At 31.1% G+C, this 26,375-nt stretch overlaps 1 protein-coding gene across 22 annotated transcripts in view; it reads right to left on the bottom strand.

Moving 5' to 3' along the window:
- Positions 1 to 26,375, bottom strand: part of LOC129794686 (protein muscleblind) — a 279,292-nt gene that overhangs the window by 12,606 nt on the left and 240,311 nt on the right. For 6 of the 22 annotated variants that reach the window (XM_055835508.1, XM_055835512.1, XM_055835509.1 and 3 more), the window contains 4 exons: positions 24,498 to 24,716; positions 15,302 to 15,475; positions 12,890 to 12,931; positions 8,744 to 11,318 (listed from right to left, as the gene is read on the bottom strand). In XM_055835508.1, coding sequence (XP_055691483.1) covers positions 10,155 to 11,318; positions 12,890 to 12,931; positions 15,302 to 15,475; positions 24,498 to 24,716 — 1,599 coding nt within the window. In that variant the 3' untranslated portion in view covers positions 8,744 to 10,154. Of the gene's footprint in view, positions 1 to 333; positions 390 to 4,548; positions 11,319 to 12,889; positions 12,932 to 15,301; positions 15,476 to 24,497; positions 24,717 to 26,375 lie in introns of those variants that run through there. The other 16 variants (XM_055835517.1, XM_055835520.1, XM_055835516.1 and 13 more) reach the window with 7 other exon arrangements.

The following is a 26,375-nucleotide window of genomic DNA, read 5'->3' as shown; positions in this document are numbered from 1 at the left end:
TTCAATATTTTAAAATAATTTTAGATGATTTTCATTGCCTAATTTAATTTGTATCTAAAATCCTTCTTTATACAAAGAAATTTTAAACCACGTGACGGCACAAAAAGCTCTTAGATATTACATATTTAAAGCTTTTTTTATTTACCAAGAAAGCTCTCACATTCAGCTAAATGCTTCCCCATATTTGTTATAAAGCTTCTTTTGGGCTTTTTCAGTGCTAATATGTGCAATTTTGTTGTGCTTTGAAATGCATTATATAGTTTTTGAAAAACAAATAAAATAAATAACAAAAATAAAAGGAAAAGCGCCAACTAACACGAAAGCATTTGGTACCTGTCCATTGGCATCAGTGTAGATTACGTAGGGGGCATTAGGGGGCACAAGAGATGCTGCACAACAACCCCCGCAAGTAACAGAATGCATGCAGTGGCGGCGATCAGGCGGGGGAGGATGAATCACGAGTTTTTTTTTTCATTTGTGACAATTTTTGGATTTTATCGAAGTCTCATTTTTTTTATGTTCAAAACAAATTATTACAAACAGTAAAGAAAAATCCTTCCATGATTGTGATGGAAAATGTGAGTTAAATTAATTTGCAGGATTTTTTTTCAAAAATTTTTTTATTGAATTTGTTAAAAAAAGGAGATTTTTTTTTAAAGAAAAGTGTGCAGAGTTAGTCGAGGGAAATCAAATTTAGTTGAAAAATTGTGGTTGTAGTTAAAAAGTGAAGAAAAATAATTAAAACAGACACAAAGCCGGAGGCATGAAATTGAGAAAAAAATAAGCAAATAAGTTCATTGTCATGCACTGCAAAAAATTGTTATTTTTTTCAAATTAAATTAATTGTTTTTTAAATTTGCAAATTTGCCAAAAAGCATTAAAAAAATTTGCATAAATAATATAGAAGCTCTGCAATAAAGCATAAAAGGAACTAAGAAAGCTTTTGCTGTTTATTTTTCGAAAGCACTATGGCGGGAAAAATTAAATGCAAATGTGTTTAGAAATAAATTAAAAAAAAAACACAAAATAAAATGTTCTTAATAAACTTTTTAGTATTCCAGATCTCGCACAAGATCTTGAGCTAAGACACGAAGAAGCTGAAGCGGGCGATAAAAGAACCTTTAAGTAGTTATGTAAAAAAAAACAAATAATTATTTAGCTAATATTTAGTAAATATGGGAAATATTAAAAATGTAAAAATTACCATTGCGTCCACACAGATAGCTTTATATTTTGGTAGGTATATCTAGTTTTTTTTTTGGATGGGTTAATTGCATCAAACAGGCTGCCAAATATCTTTGCAGGATCCACAGAAGGACATTAGAGGAGGAATTATGCGTTTATAGGCGGGGAAAAAGCTTTGCCAGGTTATTTTTTTGTTTTGTTTTTTCATTATAAAAGCTCTGCCAAACACTTACAGATATTTTTTTTTTTAATAAGAAAAATACTTTTCTTTGTAGGAAAACAGAATTACAAGAAGGCAATAAAAATATTAAAGCATTAGGAGGATTTTTTTTAAATGGGTGATTGATGAGATTTACAATTTTGTAATATTTTTTTTCTTTATTGCTTACAGATAATTTTTTTTTAAATTAATTCATCTAATTTTCTAAAGAGGATTTAGGATTAAAGGGGCTGGCGGGGGGATTCAATCTTTATTTTTTTTTTGTACAAATATTATATCGGGTATGAAATCAACAAAGCTGTGCAGCAGTGTATAATCCAAATGAATTTGTGGTGAATCTGCAAAAACAGTCTTGAAAAATATTTTTAATAACTCTTCATTGTACACTTGGTAGAAATTATATATAAATTTTATATTTTTGTTAAAATGTTAATAGAAGAACACAGATAGAACGCTCTTTATTCACTTTTTTTTAATACACACACGCACACACGAACAAAACTAAACAGAGATTTTTTAAAAGAAAACAAAAATGATGAAATATTAGACATGGAAATTAAAAAAATAAAAGAAAGGTATGGAAAAATATTTAGAGGAAAACTTAGGGGGTAGAATGAAAAATAAGCCAATTATACTGCAAAAACAATAATAAAAAATCAATGAAAAAATATAGGTTTTTGCTGAGAAAATTTCCAAAAATTACTTTCAATTTTTAAATTTTATTGTATTTATTTGTATTTTTTTTTCAAAATCAAATATATATTTTTAATGATCTTAAATTGTTTTCTTAATTTAGCATTTTCTTTGTTATTTTTTTTTAAATCTTATAGACGGAATTTGAAAAAATAATTTTTAATTATTTAGCTTTGGTCGCTTTAAAATTTTCCGATTGAAAAGTAAATTATCAGTTTCTATTGAACCGATTTTGATCAAATCAGTTGCAAATGAAAGTTCAAATTATTGCTGATGTTCTGAACAGACAAAGTTCAGTAAGGTTAATTCTTTTTTCATTGAAACTTCTTTGAAAATTTTCTCATAAATTTTTTTTCAAAATGTTATTTTTATGAAAAACAAAAAAATGAAAAGAAATGTTAATAATGTAAAACAAACATAAAAAATGAGGGACAGTTAAAAGCAAAGGCAGTGCATCTTACCTCTAGCTCGCACTTTCAGCCGAAGCTATTTTATAAAATACAAAAATTCAATAATTTTTTTTTATATATTATTGTTTCTTCTGCAAAATTTCATTTCGCTTTTTAAATGTTTTTTTTTTACCTCGACACATTGAAAAAGGGAAACTCAAAATAAAATGATACAAAAACAGGCCTAAAAACTATTAAAAATAATCTAAATTATAAATAAAATAAAACATTTCAAATAATTAATGTTTATACCACTATTTATATGTATATTTCACTCAATATAGCTGCATTGATTGTCGCTCTCAAGAGAACAAAGAATACAAAAGAATAAAAAAAACTTCTAACTTGTAATAAAAATTCTTCAACTAAAATCTTCAGCTTACCAACACAATTTTCAAAAAATTACTAACGCAAAAAATTTCTTCTAAAATCAAAATTTCAACGGAAATCAGCGATTCTTTTCTCTTCACCGCAGGTAACGACATCATTCACTAATACCAAAAAAAATAAGTCCAAAAAATTAACTAAAACAATTCGAAAGACAACGTTTTGTTTAAATGCAAAATACGCTCATTTCTGTACAAAAAAAATAAGACAAAAGGAAATCGGATGTTTTCTTTCGCCCAAGGAGGTCCCAAATTTCAAACCCCCATCACTCTGCTGCAAACACCGCACGAAACTATGGCCAAAAAAGAAATATGATGCGATAAAAAAATAAATTTTAAATGAAATGATTGAAAAACAATAAAAAAATATGAGGCTATTTGCTACTTATTGAAATTTTAAAATTTTGCAATAAAACATTTCCTGACGGAGGTGTGAAATTTTGCAACATTGAAATTTTGAAAAAGAATTTCTCCACATTAAAATCTATTCTGTGACACTGAAGCATTTATTTCTAAGGGGGCAGAGAGAGAATTTTTATACTAAAAAAATATACCAATTAGGAGACGTTTGGAATGTCCAATTGGCCTAATATATTGCACAAAGTGTGTGGAAAATTTTTGTGTGTGTTGCAGTTGCAGAAGAAGCAATTTTGGGTGCCAATATATGAAAATTTTGAGGTTAGGTATGCAAAATTCTTAATTTATTTGTTTTTTTTTATCTAGAAAACTATAAATTCAATTAAAATAAAAACAAACTTACGTAAAAATGAACGAGAAAGACGTAAATAATGAGATGAAATGTAAGCAAAGAAATAAAAAATGTTTGAGGTTATGGTACTTTACGCAATTTTAACTTTACGTCTTTCTCCTGCGTTTAAAAATTTTATGGTATGTGTAATTTTGATAAATTTTTATCATTAGGCAGGGACAAATGCAGTTAGATCAGTAAAATGGCTCAAGAAGCAGAATAATTTGACCAGAAGATGAAATTTTAACATCGCCTAATGAAATTAATGAAAAGAAAGAATTTTTAGATTAATTAGAATGGATACCATAAAAGCTTTCTTTTGCCATAATGTCAAATCTCACAAGATGCTTATTTCTATTTTTTAAATTATTTTCTTTATTATTATTTTTCAATAGTTTATTCGGTATTTAATTGAAAAATTATGAGTTTAAAGCAAAAAATTCAAGCGTTACAGTTGCCATAAAATTGCAAAGGATTATTTTCTCGTAAAAAAATACTTCTTAAATTTATTTGTTTTTTATTAATAACCGCATATTATTCAACTAAATAAATTGCAACACCAAAAGCACCCAAAATTGCTTCCTCAGTTAACAATATACGAAGAGAAAAATAAATAAAAGAATAATGAGCCAAAAAAAAGTAAAGACAAGCACCGATTTTTTTGCAATGAATGCCATAAAAGAAAATGGAAAAAATGGATGAGCGATGGGAGTGAAAAAAAAAAAATATGGCTAAATAGGGGGGGAGGGGGGTTGAAAATAGCGCCGTTCACACGAAAGAAAGTGGCTCAAAATAGTCACAAAGTGTAAGTTTCGGTTCACGCGTTTTTTTTTCTTTCTGAGAAGGAATGAAAAGAGAAAGCGTTCAATCACAATGTATATAATATTTTATATGTATAATAATTATTATTTAAAACAATTATTCATGCATTATCAAGCAATTATTACAAATACTGCCTTAATAATATTTTCTTTTTTGTTTTTAATCTTTTCAATATTGTTGGTTTCATTTCTTCATTTCATTGTTTCATTTTTTTAAATCAACATTCTTTCTTCACAATTTTTAATGTGAAATATTTTATTTTTTTTTAATTATTTTTTATTTTTTTAAATGACTAAATGTAGTGAAAATATGTTCAAACACGTTAAAATTTAAATGTTTATCTTTTCAAATTTCTACTCTACTTTTCCTAAATTAATTTTCTTTCAATAAATCGTTTTTCTTTCTTCTTCCTTATGTAGTGAATACTTTATCTACTGAATAGTTTTTTTTTTAAATTTAGTTTTGCAACTTTTCCCTTTTAATATTTTTTTATCTCTCACTGAAACCAATTTGTGCTTCTTTTCAAAATTTCTTTTATACAAATTTCTCCAAAAAAATAACAAAAAATAACAAATTTGGACAAAGAAATAAACTAAAAAGATTTTTCTACAGAAAAATTTTGTGCTATAAAATTTTATAGGAAGTAAAAAAAGTATACATAAAAATAGAACCAATTCAATTTCGGATTTCAATTGCTATAAAATAAAAAAAACTAAGAAAACGCCATTATAGACATTTATGGTAGACGATGGCGCTGTTTGTCAATTTTATAGCAAATGATAGTGATCCTAAAATTCGACTACCTGTAGCTATAAAATGAAAAACTTTCACAAGTCGCCACCAATTATGGAAAATTGTGGCGTTGATTGTTAATTTTATAGCAATTGAGAACCAATCTTAGTACATATTACACATTTTATAGGAAAATTAAATAAAAAACATCACGTAATGGAGAAAATTCGTTAAGTAGTTTTTTCACGTGTTTCATTGTAAAAATTAATGTTGAAGAATATTTAAAATGAAACTACCGATAGATTTCCGGATTAAAACTTTTATAGCAAAAGCTCCAAATGTTTTTTTTTAATGAAACTTTGGAGTAAAAGTTTTTGGTTTATTTTGCATGGAAGACCGGAAAATTATCGGTAGAGGCACTTGTGAGGCAGATATACTTCTACATAGACCACAATTTGCTCATTTTCTTTGATTTCTACAAGATTTTGCCGAATAAGAAAAACAATTATACCATAAAATGGATTATTTTGTGATAATAAAAAAAAAACATAGACGAAAGCCGCTACTTTTGTGGATGATTTTTTAGAAAACCGCCACACCCATAAAAAACTTTGCCCATCTAAACAAATTTTATATGAAAGCTTTTTGTTTTATTTAATTAACAAAAAAAACATTTAAGAAAAGAAGAGGTAAATGCCATGAAAACTTACTTTTCTATGTCACATGTTGCTCTATTGTGGGGAAGGGGTGTTTATGGAAAAATTCCTTTTTTGCAAAAGCATTTATGGTTGTTCTTTTAAATATATTTTGTACATTATTTTCATGCTGCGATTTTATACAAAATAGTTTTGTAAATTTTTCAAAACAATTGGTCTCATTTTACGTTTTTTTTTTGTAGTAATTTACGTGGAAGGAATCACAGAGACATGAAAATTTGATTTTATGTAGATACAATAAAATTATGGCACAAAAATTGTCACCAGTTAAAAAACATTGTGTGAACATTGAAACACTATATAGAATGAGATTAAAAAAAAAGTTGCGATAGGAGCGAAAACATTTACTAAAAATAATTTCTTGTCCCAAAAGTTTTAGCTTTATATTCTTCTTAAATTGACGCATTAACTATAATTTTTTATAGCACGCTTTGCGGACATTACAAAAGAAATGAATGGGATTTTGGTAAATTTTTTTTTGTTTTAATATATAATAATAAAGTAAATGGAATATAGTAAAATGAGAAAGGGCTAAATGGGGACGGGGTATATAGCATGCGCGTCATAAAGCTCTGAAAGATCTCACAACCACCAAGAAAAAAAATTTTATGGCACCTGTGGCAATGGGGGAAGATTATCTACATTCAGAGGATGCAACTTTGCACCAATAAAATTAACATATATAAATTTTGGACGCACTTTGCTAGCAAAAAATTTCCATTAAAAAAATTATCAGTGTCTACGGTGTGTGTCTGTGATTTTGTGTGAGCTGTGTGTGAACTATAAAAAATTTTATAGGACAATGTAAATTAATTGAGAAGCAACATTTTAAACCTCCACTGAAATTGCGAATGGGTTTTTCTTAGAGAGCATTTAATGCTTTTTTTTAAAGAGATTTTTGTGTGGTTATCGCAGTGTAGTTTTATGCTATAATTCTCAAAAATTAACTACAGTTATAGCACTTGGGAGAACAACAGCAACGTACGAAAGAAAATCTCCACGAAAGGCTCAAAGCAGCGACTTGCGCCTAAGAAACTCTGTAAATTTTATCTTTAAAAAATATTTATAAAATTATAGGAAATATTTAATTTATAGCATGTCTATTTTTATGGAAAAACAAAATACTTTGCAGGTTTTAATTAACAAAAAAAAATCAATACGACGGCATCAAAGAAATAATTAGCAAAATATGCTTATCTGCCACAAAAAAAAGATTTATCCTTTGCAACTCTGTGAATGTTTTATCGAAATTATTTGATCTGTACCCTTAGCAACTCTACATGAATATTTATCATTGTCTTGAAAGGTAAATGCAAATTACTTAACTATGTTTTTTTTCTTTACGTTTAAAAGATGTTTTAATATCTTCAAATTCTCAATTCTACTGTCTATTTAAAAATCTATTATCAATATATTTTTATATTTGTTATTTATACTTAAAAAAAAAACATTTTTTTTACTTCTCTCCACACTCCAAAAAAGATTTTTCAACCCTTTAGCTGACTTTTCATCAAAGCTTGTGCCGTATAAAAATTCACAGTGATTTTTTTTGCATAAAATATTTGTTTATAAAAGATTTTTTCTCTCTTTTCTATCAGTGTTGGTTTTACAGAGATTTATTGCAGCGAAAAGAAAAAAATAAAAAATTGCTTTTTGATATTTTTTATATCAAACATAAATAAGCATTTTGTTTTATTTTTGTTTTTTTTTCTTCATTAAATTAGAAACTAAACATCCAACTACATTTTTTTTATATATAGTATAGCACTTCAATTAAGAACACTTTCAATAATAATATTGGTTTTATTTCATGAGGAATTATAATATTTATTTTTGTGTGTAAAATTGTTTGTGTGTTTGTTTCTACGTAATACAGATATGTTTAGAATAAAAAATGTAAAGCTTTTTGTTTTTTAAAGAGGAAAAAAAAGGATTTTCTGTCAATTTTTATAAAGAGGACAAAAAAAAACAAACAGTGTTTATAAGCCGATAAAGATCATTGTTTTGTTACACATAGAAAGTTAGTAGGTAATATAATTTGCGAATTATATATTTTGTATAATATTAAATGCATAGAGAATCAGCAGCATGTAAACATAAACAATTGTTTGTGTTTCGCAGCAATTTGTTAATAAAAAATCTTTGATAGTAAATAAAAAAATTTAAAAAAAAAATGTTAGTGGCAGTTAAAGGGTTAAATGATCTCACTAGAGGCCGTTGAATCAACAGAGAAACAACTCAAAGAATATTTTGTATAAAAAAAAGTCCTAAAGAAAAGTCTATACACATTTCTTTTTACACAGCAAATATACAGAGAAAAAAAACTCAAACCACTAGTTTGACAAAACTCGTCTAAATGTCGAAGAATATTTTAGTTAATGTTTTATGTAATTAGTGACATATCGATGCAAGATTTCAGTTTCTTCCTCTATCAGAAACATTTTTTATTTATTTTAAAAACTAAAAGTCACTTCAATTTCTAAAAAAAAGTTGATTATTATATGGATTAATGCAACTCGTCTAAAGTCTACTTTTTATGTGTATAATATACTTTGAATTTTTTTTGTAGTATACTACTAAATCTTAAATGCTACGCCTTCACAACATCTAAAGATTTATTTAAAATATTCTTTCATTTTCATCTTCTTCTTCCTCAAATTCTATCCAAACTACGTTAGAAATTTTATATGCACTCATCGAGGAACAAATCTACAATTTCCTTTATACTTATTTTAGTCAATCATTGTCTTATACCAATAGAAGTATCTTGCAAATCACACGCAAAACTTTCTTCTACCATCGCTACGGTCATTCAGAAAATTATTTTTCTCATCTACTTTTATATATATTTTTTATTCTTAACCCTAATGTTTAGGTCGAATCTTCCTCAATTTTTTTGTCCGGTGAATATTGTTTCGAATTTTTCATTTGGGCCATATTAATGTCAATTCAATCCCCGCTTTTTGCACTGAGAGAATATTTTCTAATTAAAATTAGACGATTTTTACACGTTAGACCAGTTCGACTAGTTAGACCAGATTCTTGTCTAAACTTAGACGAGTTTCCATTAGAAATACGGAATTAGAAAAATAAATCTTCTACTCCTTTTTTCCAATTAAGACGAATTCTAGAATTGAAAAAATAAGGAAACTCGTCTAAATATTTTTGATTTTAACATTCAATTTATCTCAGTGTACCCATCAATATTTGTTTCTCTATCTAAAATTCATCTGCACCGTTTTTTTGCAAAATATTCGCCATCCAATTCCGTTTTTATTTTTAATGAAAAATTTATCACAATTTTTAAGTTTTTTTTATTTATTAATAAAAGCAAAGAAAATGTGTAAAAATTGCATTGAAAAATACGGATAAAGCGCGTGAAAAGAAATGATTTTCTGTACTTTGGAAGACTTGTTACACCCTCAAGACTCTACCGCTTTTTGTTCTCGAGCTTCGCTGTTGAATTTATCACTGCGGGAATCGACGGTTATTTTTTCAAATCAAAACAATACTCACACAGGAACCTAGTTGGGTGCTTATGGCGCAATTCTGAGGGAGATGTCTATTAGCCAGGAGCTTCTTACACGGAAGGATGTGTGGGAGGTTTTTTTTTAAACTGTTGTGGCTCGCAAACTATCACAGCGAGATGATTTTCCCCAATGAAAACTCACGAGGAAAATAATATATGTTCTCTTGGGAACCTAGAGAGAACCTAAATGTAAATGACTTAACACCTACCAAATAAAATGCATTACGTTTCGACTAAATCCCATTTTTGGGCTTCAGAGATTTGTGCAAATTGCACGCAAAACTCCTACAAAACACATCAACTCCTATTGAAGGATCTTAGACAACACAACTACCTGGTAAGACTCATTAAATCCCTAAGGTGACTACAAATGTGCTTTTTAATTCACATTCAATCGTGTTTTTAGTCATATTCTCTTGTAAATTTGAGGCACTATCCTTTAGTTCATTGTCTCATTTTCATATGGCCATGAGATCCTAACTTTTTAGGGATCTCTCTTAAAGAAATAAACAAATTCCCTAGATGTCACATGTGTAGGTTCCCTTTGAAGTAAATTAAAATTGAGGTTAAGTACTCAAGGGTGAGGTAAAATAACAAAAAAAAAACACAGAAGACTAAGAAAAAGAGTTAGAGGAACCATGTGACAACATGAAATAGGGGCTTGCTAGGTGCGCTTAGGAGGTCTTCATCTTTTTGTAAGGATTTAAGACAACAGCACTTCCGGGAGTTGCTGTTTGTTGTGCAGCCGCAGCTTGCTGCACAGCCTGAAGTGCCTGAAGGCTACCTAGCCCTGTTCCGTGCATATTAGGTGGCACTGCAGCTGGTACAGGGCTTGTTAGGTGGTACCCAGAACCCGGGAACCCGGGGTAGTAGATACCCTGCTGAAGAAGTTGTTGGTTATGCTGAGCCGCTGCTGCCATATAGGGATGCTGCGGTGCCATACCAGCAGCCAACTGTGGACGTAGCAAATGAGGAGCCTGAACAATCATAGGTGGTGGTGGTCTAGCAAGGGTTGGAAACATTGTAGATGCAGCAGAGTGCCCTACAGGTGGTGGGGCAACACTAAAAGGGGTCTTGAGACGTGCCAAGGCGTTGTTCTTGGCAGCATGAGCAGCTGCAGCAGCTGCTGCGGCCGCTGCAGCTGGGTTAACGTGCTGCTGTGTTGGCAGCAGACCAGCAGTGGACTTATTCAGTGCCACACCGGTGTAGTTGAGTGCCGCCAATGGGGGCTTGAGAGCATGTGAAGCAGCGGCCATTTTGAGAGCATTAGCATAATTCTTTTGGGCAACTTCCTTTGCAATGGCAGCTGGATTGGGATAGAGAGGCGATGCTGAGGTAGCGGAGGCCGCGTGATAGGGTATGGGGTTCGCTGTGATAGTTTGCGGTAGCACAATAGCACTATGCGTTGTTGCAGGCGTAGGCACAGCGCGTACATCGAGCTCCGCAGTGGCGTCTGCCTTTAATTCGGCAATTGAAACCGGAGCAGTAGCCTCAGTGGCACTGGCAATACTACTAATCTGACTACTAATGCTGCTTGAGCAACTGACACTACTTGTATTACTGTTACAGTTAACATCAACACTATTGCTGCTGTTGGTTGTTGGATTAAAGTGACTGATGTTAGTGTTACTATTGACAATAGCGATGGGATTTGCTGTGGATGTATGTGGAATTGTTGATGTTGCTGCGGGACTGGGACTAGGGTACTCACATGACACTGGAACAAATGGCTGTTGCAGTTGCATCAATTGCTGATAAGTGGTTGCGCCTGGTTGATATACAGGTATGCCTGATTTATCAGCAGCTGGCCGTTTATAAGGTACCATGCCGGGGAAAGCCTGTAAGGGGTTGAAAATGCACAAGAAAGTTCTCTCACAAAAATTACAGAGAAGAAAGGCAAAGATTGGAAGGCAAAGAGAGGTTCTAAAAGGGTGTGGTTCTAAATGCCGGAGCTCCACTTAAAGAATAAAACATAAGACGACGAGTATTTTAGGATAATTCAAATGTTGTTAGGTGGTTATAGTTCTGTTGGTTTTATCGTTCTGGTAGACTTGGAATGTCCTAAAGTCGGCTAAGTTTTTTGGTCAGTTAAACCGTTCTAGATAGACAAGATCGCTGTAGTAATCATAGCGTTTTACTGGACTTCAAATTTTCTAGACTGTTGTAAGTGTTGTAGGACAGTTAAATCATTCCAGATTTATCAGAGCGCTGTAATAATTTGAGCGTTCTAATAAACTTAAAGTATTCTAGAGTGGTCTAAGTGATCTAGTATAGTCAATTTGACCAATTTTATATAAAAATTCTCTTCTTAGGTAGAGTTCTTGAATATAATCTGTGCGTTCTAGTAGTCTTAAAACGTTCTAGGATAGTTAAAACGTTTAAGGTTGATTTAATACTGTTATAGTTTGACTGTTCTAGAATGTTCTTAGTGTTCTAGGAAACATCAAGTAGTTCTAGACTGTTGTAATGGATCTAAGACAGTCAAACAGTCCGTATTCAAGTGATTAGAATGCCGCGTTAGAACCTGAGCGTTCTAGTAGACTTAAAGTGTTCTAGGACTGTTAAACCATTCTAGGTTGATTAAACTCTGTAATAGCTGTTTTTTACGGTACTACCGTAGTCATAACGTGTCTGTAAGGTCCAAGCGTTCTAGGTTTGTTTGAGCATTCTAAGTACATCTGAGCGGTCTACAAAATTATAATTTCTAACGGATTTCACTCAGATGTCCAACGTCTTTTTTAATATTTTGCTTTTGAAAAAAAAAAAAACGGTTAAACTGTCTTTGTGTAGAACTTAAGACGTCAGAGCGGTTTAACATTTTCTGTAACGTTCCAAGGTAGTTCTTAGTGGAGTTTCTGCATTTGGGATTACTTTGGTGCAAGCTAATGGAGTTCTTCCTATTTATTTGTTTTATTTAGTAATATTTTAATTTTCTTTTAATGTTTTAAAGAATATCATTAAAATATAATTTCTACGGAATTTTTGTTAATATTTAGCTTTTCCAGGAAATTTTTGATGGCCGTGTAGTTTTGTTAATTTGAATATAAAATATTTGCTAGCTCCTTTAGCATACACCAAAGGATTTCTGGAGGATTTTCAAAGCTCTGTCGGAATATTTTGGAAGCATTTGAAGCTTTAAAATAAATAATTTGAAATCTCTTAGCAATAAATCTTCAAAGTTAAGCTAAAGAGCATCTAAAATAAATTATTTTTATAGCATTTGGGGAGGATCAAATTGGCAATTTAGCTCTCAGCTCTGAAGCTACAAAATTACTTTAAAAATAAACACAAATAAAAACCAAGAGAAATAAATGAAACTTAAGTCAAACAAGATGCTTTTTTGCAAGTCTTGTGGTTGATTTAAAAAATAAAATTAAATAGAGATAAATTTATTTAATATTTTACTTACGAAATTGTCATAGTAGAAGGATCCAACGGACTTGACATCCATCTGCAAAATACAGCAAACACACCAATTAAAAACTTAAATCACAAATAAGTATCTATCAATGGGGTGTTAAAGAGACAATAAAAAAAATAAAATGTGGAAAAAATGGTTAAAAAAAGAAATTTTGAATTTATATTAAATTTTGTAGATATTTCGTAAAGAAAATCGATGTGGGGAATGAGAAAAAAGAAGAAAAATGAATAATGAGACACATTTTGCAATTTTACACACTCTTGCACACCTATAAATATTAATTAAAGGTCAATTAGTTGTGTGAAATACCGTCTGCAAACATTTTATGTCACCAATTTAGTAAATTAACACACACACATTCGTCAAAATCTTCACATCATCCTCATTTACTCTCTCAGTGACCCAAAATATCACTCAATTGCTCCTTTGGCAACGACCTAGACCTCTCTCTCTCTGACTTTTCAAAGAGGTCCACAACCCTTGTCTTTCTATATATAATCTCAAAGTGTTTATTTTGGCTATTTTCGTGTCAATGTGCATTAGAGTTTCTTTTTTTTTATCAACAGGAGTGCGCAAGAATGCTGCAGCACTCATTGCAAACAATTCAGATAAATTTTATTTAATATATACACGTCGAAAGCACAAAAGCTTAGCAATTAAAGTGAATTTTTCTTTGCACTGAAAACACCACGAAATCCAATCATGCAACAATATGGGGTTTATGGGGGGTAAGTTTCAGGAGATTTAACTCGGGGGTTTGGTTTGTTTTTTTATTATTACTTTTTTTAATTGCTTAAAGGTAAAATTAAAACTTTCAGAAATATATCGTTTTCTTTAACACTTTCGTGACTATTAATTGTTACCTTTGAGCTTTTGAAACTTTAAATTTTCTGAGCTAATAAAACACTTTAGGTGCTTACATTGTTTTAACCCTTTCGTGTTATTTGGGTCATACAAATTTAAATCAAAGCTTCAGAATTTTTAATTTAAGCTGTTGAAACTTTTCGATGAAACATAAGCACGAATGTTTCAAGTAGTTATAGAGCAAAATAAATCACAATGCTGACGTCATTGTTTTCATTTTGTTATAATTTTTTTTACACGGATTTTTCCAGCTTTTTCCAGTAAAAAATGGTAAATCTGTCTGGAACATTTTTTTTATCCTTTTCTCATTAATCGTTTTTTAGTGAAAAATTGATTTAAGGCGGTTAATTGGTTAATTATTCGTGTAATTCGTCGGTCTTGGTTATTCAAATTTTTAAAATCAATTTAACTGTTAAATACCTGACGGATTCAGATAATTTGCGTTGCTTTAATTTTTGATATTTCCTTTCTAATTTTTAACTTTATGTTTTTTAATGTTTGTCATTTCTCTTCTAATTTTTTTATTCTTTATTAAGCGTTTAATTTTAATTTTACGACATTTTTAACGTTTGACGAACTTTTTTTTTGTATTTGACATTCCTTTTTGAACGTTTTATATATTTTTTTAAACATTTAACGGTTTTCAGTAGTCAATGAAGAAGGCTCTTAATGAAGCCGAAAGCTCTGGAAAACGTGAGTTTCTCTGGGTGAGAACCCCCAACCGACGAAAAACCCGGAAAATTATTACTATTTAACGGTTCTCTATAGCTTTCTTCGTTTCTCCTTCACGTGTGACATTTATCTTTTGACATTTCTATGCTTTGACATTACTTAGCTTCAGACATTTCTCTTCAAAATTTTGACGTTTCTTTGTGATTTTTGACGTTTATTCTAACTTTTGACATTTTTCATATTATTTTTATTATTTAATGAAATATTTATACTTTAGGGGGAAACCTGAACCGATTTTGATGAGTTAAGAATATTTTCTTCACAGCTTTATTCTGATTTCTCCCGGTTTCGTTCTAATTTAAAAACTCTTAAATAAAATTAAAAATTTCGTAATAAAATCATCTTAAAATTAAAATCCATCATCGGATTCCTCCTAAAAGCTCTAAATCTCTTTAAATTACATAAATTGAGGGAAATTAGATTAAATATTTTCCCCAAAATCTCATTTTGTGTGAAAAATTTCCACAGGTTAGGGCTTTATAAATTGTCGTATCTCCTTTGAGAATTCCTCTAAACATCCATCAGAAGATTTTCTTAGGCTTGTCTAAAGCCATAGCCCTGAGGCTTGTGGGATAAATATTTATCTTTTAATGCTTCTTTTTTTTTGTTCAAACCAAAACCCCAAACCGTGTTAAAAATCTCATGATGTGAAAGCTCGCGTGCAGAAAGAACGTGAAAATGTGCTTTAGCCACGAGAGCTTTTATTAGCAAAATAAAAAAGGTAAATAGTGCAGGTGGGTGGGTGGTGGGGGGAAGAGTGATAAAGTCATGCAAAAGCTTGAGATGCAAAAGCAATATCAGTACCAGTTGGAACATGGCATCATTCTCTGCGGCACGCTTCTTGCCAACTTCCAGTGGATGGCCGAGGGTGGCGGCCAAGGGAGCCGCAGCAGCGTGAGCGGGCGGCAAATTTGCAGCAGCGGCGGCAGCTGATGTGCTCAGAATTTGTCCAGAGGCAGCACTCACCACGGGAGCAGTCTTCGGATGGTGGCAGTATTTTTTTTTCAAGAGGATACAAAAGGATTTGGGGGCGGGAAAACATAGGGCGGGGGTTGGTCCATTTAGGGGTCGTTGTTAATTGAGGAGAGAGAGATGTGAGCCAAAAAAGCGAGAAAATAAGCATTTGCACGAGGAATTGGGCGAAGGGGTTGAAGGCGATATTTTATTTATTTTTTTTGAGTGTGTTTGTGAAGATACCATCCAGCGAATCCAAAATCCAGAGAAGCGCACGATAATCAGGCAAAATGGCAGAGAAAGAAAAAAATAAGAATAATAAAATAAATAAAATTGTTTTTGGCCTAAAATAAAAAATCGAAAATAAAAATCTTTTACAGCAAATCATAAAATGTCTGCAAAGTTTATTTACATTTTTTTAAATTTTTTCAATAAAAGAAATTCATTTTTTTTTGAGAAAAAGTTCACGATAAGAAGCTGAAAGAAACATTCAAATGAAGCGTATTGGACTAAAGAAAGCAGCAATAACATTAAAAAAATATTTATTGTGTTGATTTTCTTGAGAAATCAATTAAATTATGAAATGAAGGACATGATGCACATTGCTTAGAATTATTTATCAGTTAAAAAGAAATTTATTTGTGAACTCTAAAATTCCCAAATTTTAAATTTTTCAGTAATATTCCATACATTGAAGCAGCTAGACCAATATTAGACTCAAAAGGTTTAAAAACAAACTATTAAGAATTTTTTCAGAGTTTAATTTAAGAGCTTTCAACTAACCTACAAATAGCTTTAAAATTTCCCATTCCTCACAGCAAATTAGGAAGGTATTGATTTGTGCCGAAAGCTTTGGCGGAATTGTGTCTTTAATTTTGAACTGAAATGCAACTTTCCAACTCTGACCGGTGGAAAAGTAATTTTTCTAAGCCATCTTTCCCCTCTATACATTCAAAGGACTTTTCACGTAATTGTGCATAAAGTCCTTTCAATTTAAAGCTTTGTTTTATCTCTCAAGGAATAATTCTTTTTAAATAATTTTTTTATTTCGAGATGCTGCTTTTTAGTTCAATGAAAACATTGAAAAGTTTAAATAGAGGAAGATACCCTAAATCCGACCCTTAACTGTTCATTAAAGAAATCTTTTTTTTGTTATAAAATAGAGCAAGGAAAGGGCCAAATTTCGGATATCTTCCCCTAATTTTTAATACTAAAACATCAAAGTATCAGCTAATTTATAAGACGCAAAAGCTTAGCCATTGAAATATTATTTAATTATGTACATTTAGAGAAAGTAAATGGATTAATGGAAAATTTCGTTCTTAGCTTCACATTATTTAGTGCTCAAAAGCTCTTCTAACAGCAAATGAAGCTCTTTTTCTTTGATTAGTTCATCAGAAAATATTTTGAGGAATTATTTAGTTCTAAAAAAGCTTCAGTTTTGCTGATATAAAAGCTTTTTTTTGTGACCAAAAATGACGTATTTTGGGGTAAAGAAATTCAGGATGATTTGCCGAAATTCCATGAAGATTGAAAGACAATTTTTCGAGCTTAATTTCTAGGGGTTTATAAGTTAAAATTTTTAATGATAAATATATAGAAATTCTCCTTTTTTGGTTAAAGGAATATTACTAAAAATTTAGCTTTGAAAAATTGCTTTAATTTCCATGAAATTTTCAGCAATACACTCTATTCAAATTCACTTTGCACTGAGCTCCCACCTACTGTCAGACACATGATAGCCAATGAAAAGACATTGCTTGAACTTATTAGCAAATCACAGCTCTTCTTTGCAACACAGATTCTTCTTCTTATTCATTTAAATTTCATTTGAAATTAGGTTTTCAAATATTTTTTAGACGGATTTCTAACCTAAGATATTCACATAAATTCAATACAATTTTGATTTTCTGTGTCATTCATTCCCATTGAATGTAATGGTAAATATGTTAGGTTAGAAATCCGGATAAATATTGGACAAACCAATAGAAGGCGGAGCTTTTGTGTAAAGTAAATTTGAAGAGAGTTTTTCACCCCAACTGAGCACCCTCATAAGTCTTTTTTCTTTCATTTTAAAATGAAAATTAAGCTTAATGCTGAAATATTAATAAAAAAGAAAGAAAAAGTGATTTTTTAAGCTGAAATTTATCTGAATTTTTTTCATCACACACACATCTGGTACATGGCGTCTCCACTGCAAAAGCTTTGCTGAAAAGGAGGATGTTCTGTAAGCAATATTTATTCGTCACGAGTTGATAAACTTTTAAATTGTGATTCAATTAGTTTTCATCGCATAACGTGTGTGTGTGTAACTCCTTTGCTGAAATATCATCTTATGCAATTTGTGTCTTCGCATAGATTCTTCATCACCCTATTTTATACATATAAACCCCCCTGTCTCAATTTCCATGGAGCGTTGATGACAAAATTCAATTTAAAACACTTTCACACGAATTATATAATAAAATTTTAATTACTTTCTCTGTGAAAATTATATCATTTTCATGTTTGTTCACAAAATAATAAGAAAACTCCTTCTTGCTTAAGGGAAAAATTACATTTTCATTCGCATCATTCACACATTGTTTTGAGTGTGTATTGAGTGAAAAAACGATAAAAAAAAAATTTAAATAAAAATAGAACTAATGCTGATAAATGGGGATTGATAAATATTTTGTTTTCTCTCTAAAAAAGAAAATCCAGATGCACCGTAAATTTCCTCCACTTTGGAGCCCCCCAAAATAATCCTCTCGATCCCAAAAACCCAACAAAACCTCCCTTAATACATTGCAACCCCTCCCACCCCCACGGGGCAACTTATTTTGCCTCTATGTGGAATACAAAATGTGTGTCTCCCCACCATTTGTGTCGTCACCAAAAGAAAATACCAACACAAATAGCAATTAAAATTATCCGTGGATTGTAGGCACACCACCCCCTCATCCCATTTGTCTAACGACATGTTGAATTAAAACACGCGTAATTTGTTACCAACCCCCGACCCCCTCGTTATTCACTTTTGGGGGATTTATAGACGATGGGAAGTGCACCACATCGTCAAGAGAACTTTTCCACTCTTCCCTCCCAAAAAAACCACAAAAAAGCATTAAAAAGGGGAACGTTTTCAGTGAAAAAAAAAAAGCTCAGACAAGTGGCTTTTTTCCTGCACCCTCCATCACAGAGGGGAGGAGTGTAGTGTAAATGCTATTTGGAGGTGAATCTCCCAAGAATTTCATTAAAATTACACAATTTGTGGAGCTTTTTCTGTTATACTTTAGCGCAGTCTACGGGAGCTTTTATTACATGAGAATTGAATGTTCTCATGTAGAAACAAAGGGGGTGAAAGAAAACATAATTAAAATATACTGAAAATCCTGAAAATGGATTGAAAAAATTAAAGAATTAGAGGAAAATGAGCTAAAGAGATTTTTTTTGATTGGCAGGTTTATTAATTTGTAATTGATTAAATAATTAAATTTTTTCATAAACACTGTTCAAGTTAATTAAAAGTTAATTTTTATACATTTTTTTTCTCTTACTGCTGTGAGCGCTGTGAGAGTATTTATCATTTTTTTTTGCTAATTGTACTGATTTAATGATTTTTTTTAATCTATAGAGTGCAAAGAGGTAGAAATAAAGGAGTTTATTCATTTTAAGGCGTTAGAATACCAAAGCTAAAGATGCTACAAAAATGTGTTCCTGAGAATTTTCTTTTTTGATAATTTGAATTTCAAGTGAAAGCTCCCAAAATTCCCCACAACTTCATAGAAAATTGAAAGTTTTAAAAATGACCGCTAGGGGGCTTAAAATCAAAAGCAAAATTTTCTATTAACTTCTCGATGAATATGTAGAATACGGCATTATTGAATTTATTCAAATTTTCATATAAGTATTAAGGTTGATTTTAATACCTTTAAAACTTCAAAAAAAATAAAGAAAATCAAGATTAGATTAAAAGAAATTGACATATTTGACGTTTGACGTTTCAATAAAATTTGACATTTCTTCAAAGTTTCATTTCATACGTTTGATATTTCTTTTCTAATAATAGATGTTTTTTTTAAGTTAAATTTGACATTTTTTCCAACGCTTAATGCTTTTTCTTAACATTTATCGTCAATTTTCAAATGTTCTACTAACGTTTGATTTATTTTTTAAACACTTACGTATTTGTTCTTCTTTTGACGTTTGTTTACTAACGATTTTCATTTCTTTTCTAGCGGTTTTCGCTTCTTGCACCATTTTTTGAATGCTTTTTGTATCTAATTAATGACGTTTTTTTTCTAACATTTGACGTTCTTTTAAGTTTTTTTTAAATTTCTATCTGTTTAAGCCTTTAAATAATTACTTACTATTGAGTTTTTAAATTGATTAAAAAAATGAATTGCTTAAAGCTTTAGAGTGTGTTTTAAATACCAAAGAAATCCTAAATTTTTCACGTGGGAAAATCAAAATGAATAAAGTCCTTCTGCAATTAAAGTTAAAAAAAATCTAAATTCAAAATATGAGTATTTTGTTCAGTAATTAGCATTTAAATTAACTTTTGAGTTATATTTGCATAATAAATAAAATGCTCTTAATAAGTTTTCTAGAGGTTTAATTAAAGTTTCAAAACAAAAAGTTCCCATGAAATGACATTCAGAAGATAATTGTCAGTTATAATTTAAAGAAATAGTTTCAAAATAAATTTACGGAGAATTCTTTCGTGGAATCCTTTAAAAGGATAATGTCACCCTATTGGGAGGAAAATATAATTTCCTTAAAGCCAGAAAATTCGTTTTCTAAAATTTTCAGTTACTTCGTCAGAAGATTTTCTTACAGCCAACAGCTTCCTTGTTAATCTACCCGAAACAGGCTCAAAAACAGAAGGGGCCTTTCGCGAAGACAAAGAGCTATTTTTGGCGTCACAAGTGGGTGATTTTAATTCCAATAGCACCCAACAATGACTCCACTCGTTTTTTTTCTGTGGGTGTGAATTTCACGTAACCCCCCTAACTTTCTCCCAAATAAACTCTTCAGCTCTTTGTGAAGCCACCCACCCACGTAGAAGGACAAAAAAAAACCCAGCAAAGGATGATTGCCAAGTTGCCAGAGACAATAATTTTGCATGATTCTTGTCACAAAGACTCTCTTTCTGGATGAGCTCTGTCTCACAGCCAAAAGCTCACAAAGCGAAGGGATTTTTCGTTGCTTGTCTCGGCATAATGAGAATTTATTTGAAATTTAGAGAAAATTATCCTATAGCAGGACGAAGCTGTGAGGGAGGAATCTATTAAGAAAACAACTGTCCTAATTGATATTTACGCAAATACATACGCAAAGTTAGGGGAGAAATATAACACTAAAAGGGAGGAAAGTTACAAAATTTCATGCACTCTGAGGAATCTGAAGAGATGAAAAAGTAACAGAATAATAATAAAAATATATTCTTTTTACATTTCCAATACGCTCAAATTGAAAAAAAATGTCTGGATGTTTTATTTACAAACTACTTTTTATTTAATTAGAAGATTGAACATTGTTTTGTTTATTTTTCCGGAGAATTATTTTATTGTACAATCAGCCATAGGGGAACGTGGCCTAATTCGGACCTTCAAAGGTCCGCATAAAATGAGAAAAAATGATATAAAATAAAAAGCAATATTCTTAAATTTGGCACCATTTTAAAGCCCATTTAATGCTCTTTTAACTCTCTTAACTTTCTACATTTAAAAAGGCCTTAAGAGGTTAAAATTGGGACACGTTCTCCTTTTATTTTATACCCAAATCCTGACACTAAAATTACTCCATATCCTCCAAATCGTATAATTTAATCATTAAAATAATGAAAAAATATGCTGATTACAAAGCATTTGGTTTCAGAATACAAATTAAAAAAAATTAGGGGGATTCACTCGTTTAAATTGTAAACGCCGGAAGTGAAAGGTAATTTCTGAAACGAAGAATACGAAAGCGAAGATATTTTCTACTCGTTTATTTGTGGCTATTCTTAGCGCAATTCACGCACAATATTAAGGAAGAAATTTATTCAAAAGTTTATCTTATAGATCAGAGACTGAAGTAGTGACACAGAGTGTCGAAAGCTATGAAATAGCTTATTTTTTGTTACTAATTTAGGATATTTGACGCACACTAGGGGAAAGTAATAAAGTTCAAATCAAAACGTTTCTTTTTTTGTAAAACTCTTTAAAAATTCTCTTTTTAAATAATTTTTCATATAAGTTTTACTGGGAAATTATTTCTTTCGACATTTAATGAAAATAATCCGACATGTCTAAACGTTTTTTAAAAACCTAAACAAACACCCTCCCTGGCTTGGCTACGCCTCTGCAGCGTAGTAAGACGGTGTAACCATAAGCAGGCTATTTTTCCTTACACTTTTATGTCATATCTTGATGTATACGTCACAGCAACGCAGACAACATAACCTAAAAGTTTGCTTATTTTTCTGTTAAAAATACCAAGAAAAAATAAATATAAAAAATTTCTCAGCTTACGCTTACTAATAGACTTATAGTTTTATAGTTTACACTGTTCCCTTACACTTTAAGGTGAGTTGCCTATTTTTGATTACTTTTAAATTACTTCTCACGCCTCTTACGATGCTTAATAATAAGCAACAGTGAAGAACCCTATTATGAGATATTTTAGTGTGTATTTTGGCGAATATTTTACAGAGTTTTCCGTTTTTTTTCTCTGCAAAATCGTTGAGTTTTCAAGAACAATTTGTTAGCCCCTTTTTGTACATTTTATTTTGTTCTTTGGACACTTGTGTGTGTTTTTTCTTTCATCTAGTTATTATTCTCTCTGTGTCTACAAGTTTGAATATAGTATAGATAAAAATAAGAAAATCTCTCCACAGAAATGCACATATATAAATTTGCCAAAGAGAGATAGAGCGTGTATAAGAGGAAAAAGAAAATAAGACAACTTAGGCAAAGACACAGAATTTTTTGAAGACACTTAGCGAGGCCCAAAGTGAGAAAATATTGCGCTGCATCTGGCAAAAAGCTTTTACATAAGAGGCCAATATTTATGACAATAAGGTCCAAGAGAAATTAAAAGGAGGAACACACCGATAGGATTTTTACATTCTTGCAGATAGAGAAAACTAAAAAACAAAAAAAAATCAAGGGGAGCAGTTTAAGGGTTAAAATTCTAAAGTTTCGTTTTTTATGTTTCTAGAAAAAAAAGAATAAAATCTCCTTCTAAAAACTAAAAGAAGATCAAAAGGAAAAAAATAAATCTTTTAAAACCAACTACGTACTTAACTTTAGAGTCTACTTACAGAAAAAGGTGTGGTTTTTGTTTATTAGTAGGGATCTAATTTTCTCAACAATTTGGTCATTTTTTGTGTGTGAAGAAATCAGAAAGAAGGGAGAGATAGAGGAGGATAAAAATGCATAAAACAAGAATATAAAATCTCAAATAAGAATATTTAGGAATTAAATTAAAAATCTACCAGTACCTTAAAAAAACATAAAGGGGTTTTACATTAAGTTTCGTGCAATTTTTAACTCAATGTTCTTTGTTTTTTTTTCAATAATTATTTTTTAAATAAACCCTATTTGGCGCCAAGGATCGAACCTGAACAACTTTGCGTTTATTCTTTTTAAAAAAAATCTCATTTGGACGCGATGTTCGTTATTTTCTAATATTTTTGAATTTCTATTCATGTTAATGTAAAAAAAATCCGGGGAACGTCTAAAGCTCCGGTATCGTGTCGCATTTAGCAAATTTTTAAAGCACAATTTGCAACAAAAAATCTACATAAAATTGTCGGTGACGTTGTTTTGGAAAAATCAAAAAGCCAAAGTCACAAATCAGAGTTGAAGATATTCTAGATTAAGAACTCACATAAAAACGTAAGAGTGGGAGTTATGTATGACGTAAGCGTAAAGTATATAAGTGTCTTCTACCCTTTTTCCCTTAATAATTTAAGCCTAAATAGGGAATTTTGTTTACGAATTTGTGTTTAATTAACGGACATAATTTGAGGTTATGTCTCTTAAGAAAATACAAATCTGAATGCAAAATCGAATATTTAACCTTTAGAGGACCACAAATTCTTAATTTTCTTTCATTTAAAAAAAATGGCAATAATTCCTTACGGTTTAACGCCATTTTCTAACGTTTTAATGAGTTTCTATTAATTTATTTATATACTTAAAATATACTTATATACTTTAATTTATTTACACGTTTTCGTTGAAATTTTATCGTTATTTAATAATAGAACTTTATAGAATCAATAAGGCACGTACTGTAGATTTGAATTTGTATTTTTTGTACCTATTTCTTTTTATTTTATTTTAATTTTTTTTAGTCTAAATCAGATGCGGATAATACTGTTACAAATTTATTTGTTTTGAAATCTTAAGGATAAAAATTTTCTATAAATTGACAAAAGTTAACAAAACTGTTTTAAATAGGTTATGGCTTGATTCCTGTTTAACATCTTGGACCCTTGTGTATCCGTCATTGTTTTTTTTTTCAATAATTTTTCTAAAGATTTTTCTCTATTTACGTATTATATCTTTTCAAAAATCTCAAAAATTCTTCCTGGAGCGGATGTTTAACAAACTTCTAGAATTTTCGCACCTCTAACTTCTTCTTCTTCTTCTTTTTAACCTAAAAAGTTTACTAAAATTTTTACAGAATCCTTTTCAAATGATCCGTTAGTTGGCCCAAAAGTTTCTTTTTCCGGAAGCGGAATATGTCTGACGTTGGACCTAACCTCAACTCTGTTTGTAACTTTGGTTTAGCAAAAGCTGCGCAGGATAACTCGGCTTATGGGTTAGAGGGGGGAGCTTAGGTGGAGAGTCTAACATGAGCAAACGGAGCAAACCAAAGAAAACAAAACACATAAACTCAAAACAACAAAGACAGGATCAGGATTTCGGGAATTTTGTGTGAGTTTTATTTTCTTTTTTGTTTCAAAGGATAACACGGCAAACGGGTGAGCATTTTAGTTGGTTGTTTATGGTGAGGTGGTTGAGGATCACACAAGGCGGGTAAAGGATTTTTCTGGAGAAATGAGCCATACCGCGGTTGCGCGTGTCTGGGCTGCTTTAATTTGCGCCTGAAGGTGCAAGGGAGGATGGAAGTAGCGGCAGGGGTCACGTGCGCATCTACCCTTCACGGCGTCCATGCACACCGTGACGGAACCGTCTTCGTGCGTTGAAACGCTCTCCTGAGGCGGGTGAGCAAAACGGCATTCGGACTCGGCTCGCTTGCAGGCGCCGCGCATGAATTCGCGACACACCTAAGACAAAAACGGGGTGGCGACTCTCTTTAGCACTTTCAAACATCTATGTTTTCTCCTTTTTTCAACTCTGTTTTCTTTTTTTTCTTTCGCTAAGCTGCTTTTTTTGTATTTTGCTAAAGCTGGCGCTAACCCTTTTGCGGGTCCACGGAGGACACTCAAGATTATTATTTTTTTTATTAATCGTCAGCGAAAGTTAAGTAAAAAGAAGCCTTAGGCAGGGTGCTTGTTTTTGGCGCGCATGCATTTTTTTTAAATCTCTTTTTTTTTAGGTTATGTTCGTAAGCTCGCACGAAAGACAGTAAAAGAAACATATTTGGATTAACTTTTTTTTTGCCAATTCGAGTGTCCATAGCAAGAGTTTTTTTGTGCAATTTTATTAAGGTAAGAATTTACAAGAACATCCCGTTAAAAGTCCTCCGATCGCGGAGGGGTTGCAAAGCAACGTAAAAGAATTAATTTGACATTGACAGCAAAATTATTTATTAGGGAAGCTTTGCTAAAAATCTCTGGGAAAGTCTTTTGGATTTTTTTGATTTATTGCGAACAACTGAATAAAGATCAAATTGACAGTTCTTTAATGAAAAATTCTGTAAGAAAAAGTCATCTAGAATTTTTCAGGCGTGGAAAGTGTTAAGATTCGAAATAGAATAGTTAAAAAAAAATGAAATTTGCAAAAAATTGACATTTCAAAGGACTCAACGGACTGACGAGAAATTTCTCGTGCGCTACGGTGAGTTTTCGTGTCCGATCGTTCGATGCGAAGATATCCGAAAGGATCTCAAAGCCCTTCGAATCGTTTCGGAGCTCATTGCGCCGCACCACAAGAGTTAGTTTCTATTCCATCTGTTGAGGCCTTAAGTGCAACACATTAAGGAGCCAAAATTAGACCCAACGGTTGGCAACAAAGGGTTAATTTTTTTAAAAAAATATTTTTCTTTCAATTGCAAAACTCATTTTAAGCTGAATGCTAATAAATGAAAAAAAAATTGAATATTTTTGAATATCAAAAAATAATTTCAAATAAATCGTTATTTTCCAAAAGACTTTCCCCAACTTATATTGGTTTATTTCTTTATTTTCTTTTATTTTTTTTAAATTTAATTACATAACAGAAACGCAGCTCCATGGAGGAGTTTCCTAAAAATGAAATGTTTTCAGCAAAAAAAATCTTTTTTTAAATCAAAAACATTTTCTAGAAAGTGAAGAAAAAATCGCGCGAGGCAACTCAGGAGATCAAGAGAAGTAGAAGAGAGAAAAAAATAAAGTCAAAATGCAAAAAGGGGAAAGACAAAAAGTTCTCTTTTTTTAGCGATTAAAATCAAATGACAGCATAAAAAGCAAAAAAAAAACTGCATTCGCTGAAAATGTTTAACATAAAAGAGGCGGCAAAAAGAAAATCCTTCTTTTGCATCGTTTTTTTTTTACAAAGAAGAGGAGCACAAAGGTTAATGCAAAAAAAAGAGTTCTCATAGATGGTTTGGGGATGAGGAAAAGCCGGGAAATTTCAGGGCTCTCCAGGGGGTAGGTGATGTGGGGTGTAAGAAGTTGGGCGTAATTTGATGGAAATTGATGAAAAATATCGGAAAAAATGACTTGCAATTTTGAGTTGGGTGAAAGCGAACGATTTCCCTCCCCCTCCCAACTATTTTTATTCCA

This window comes from Lutzomyia longipalpis, chromosome 4 (assembly GCF_024334085.1).
Source record: "Lutzomyia longipalpis isolate SR_M1_2022 chromosome 4, ASM2433408v1".
NCBI lineage: Eukaryota > Metazoa > Arthropoda > Insecta > Diptera > Psychodidae > Lutzomyia > Lutzomyia longipalpis.
This window is presented reverse-complemented; position numbering and strand designations above follow the sequence as displayed.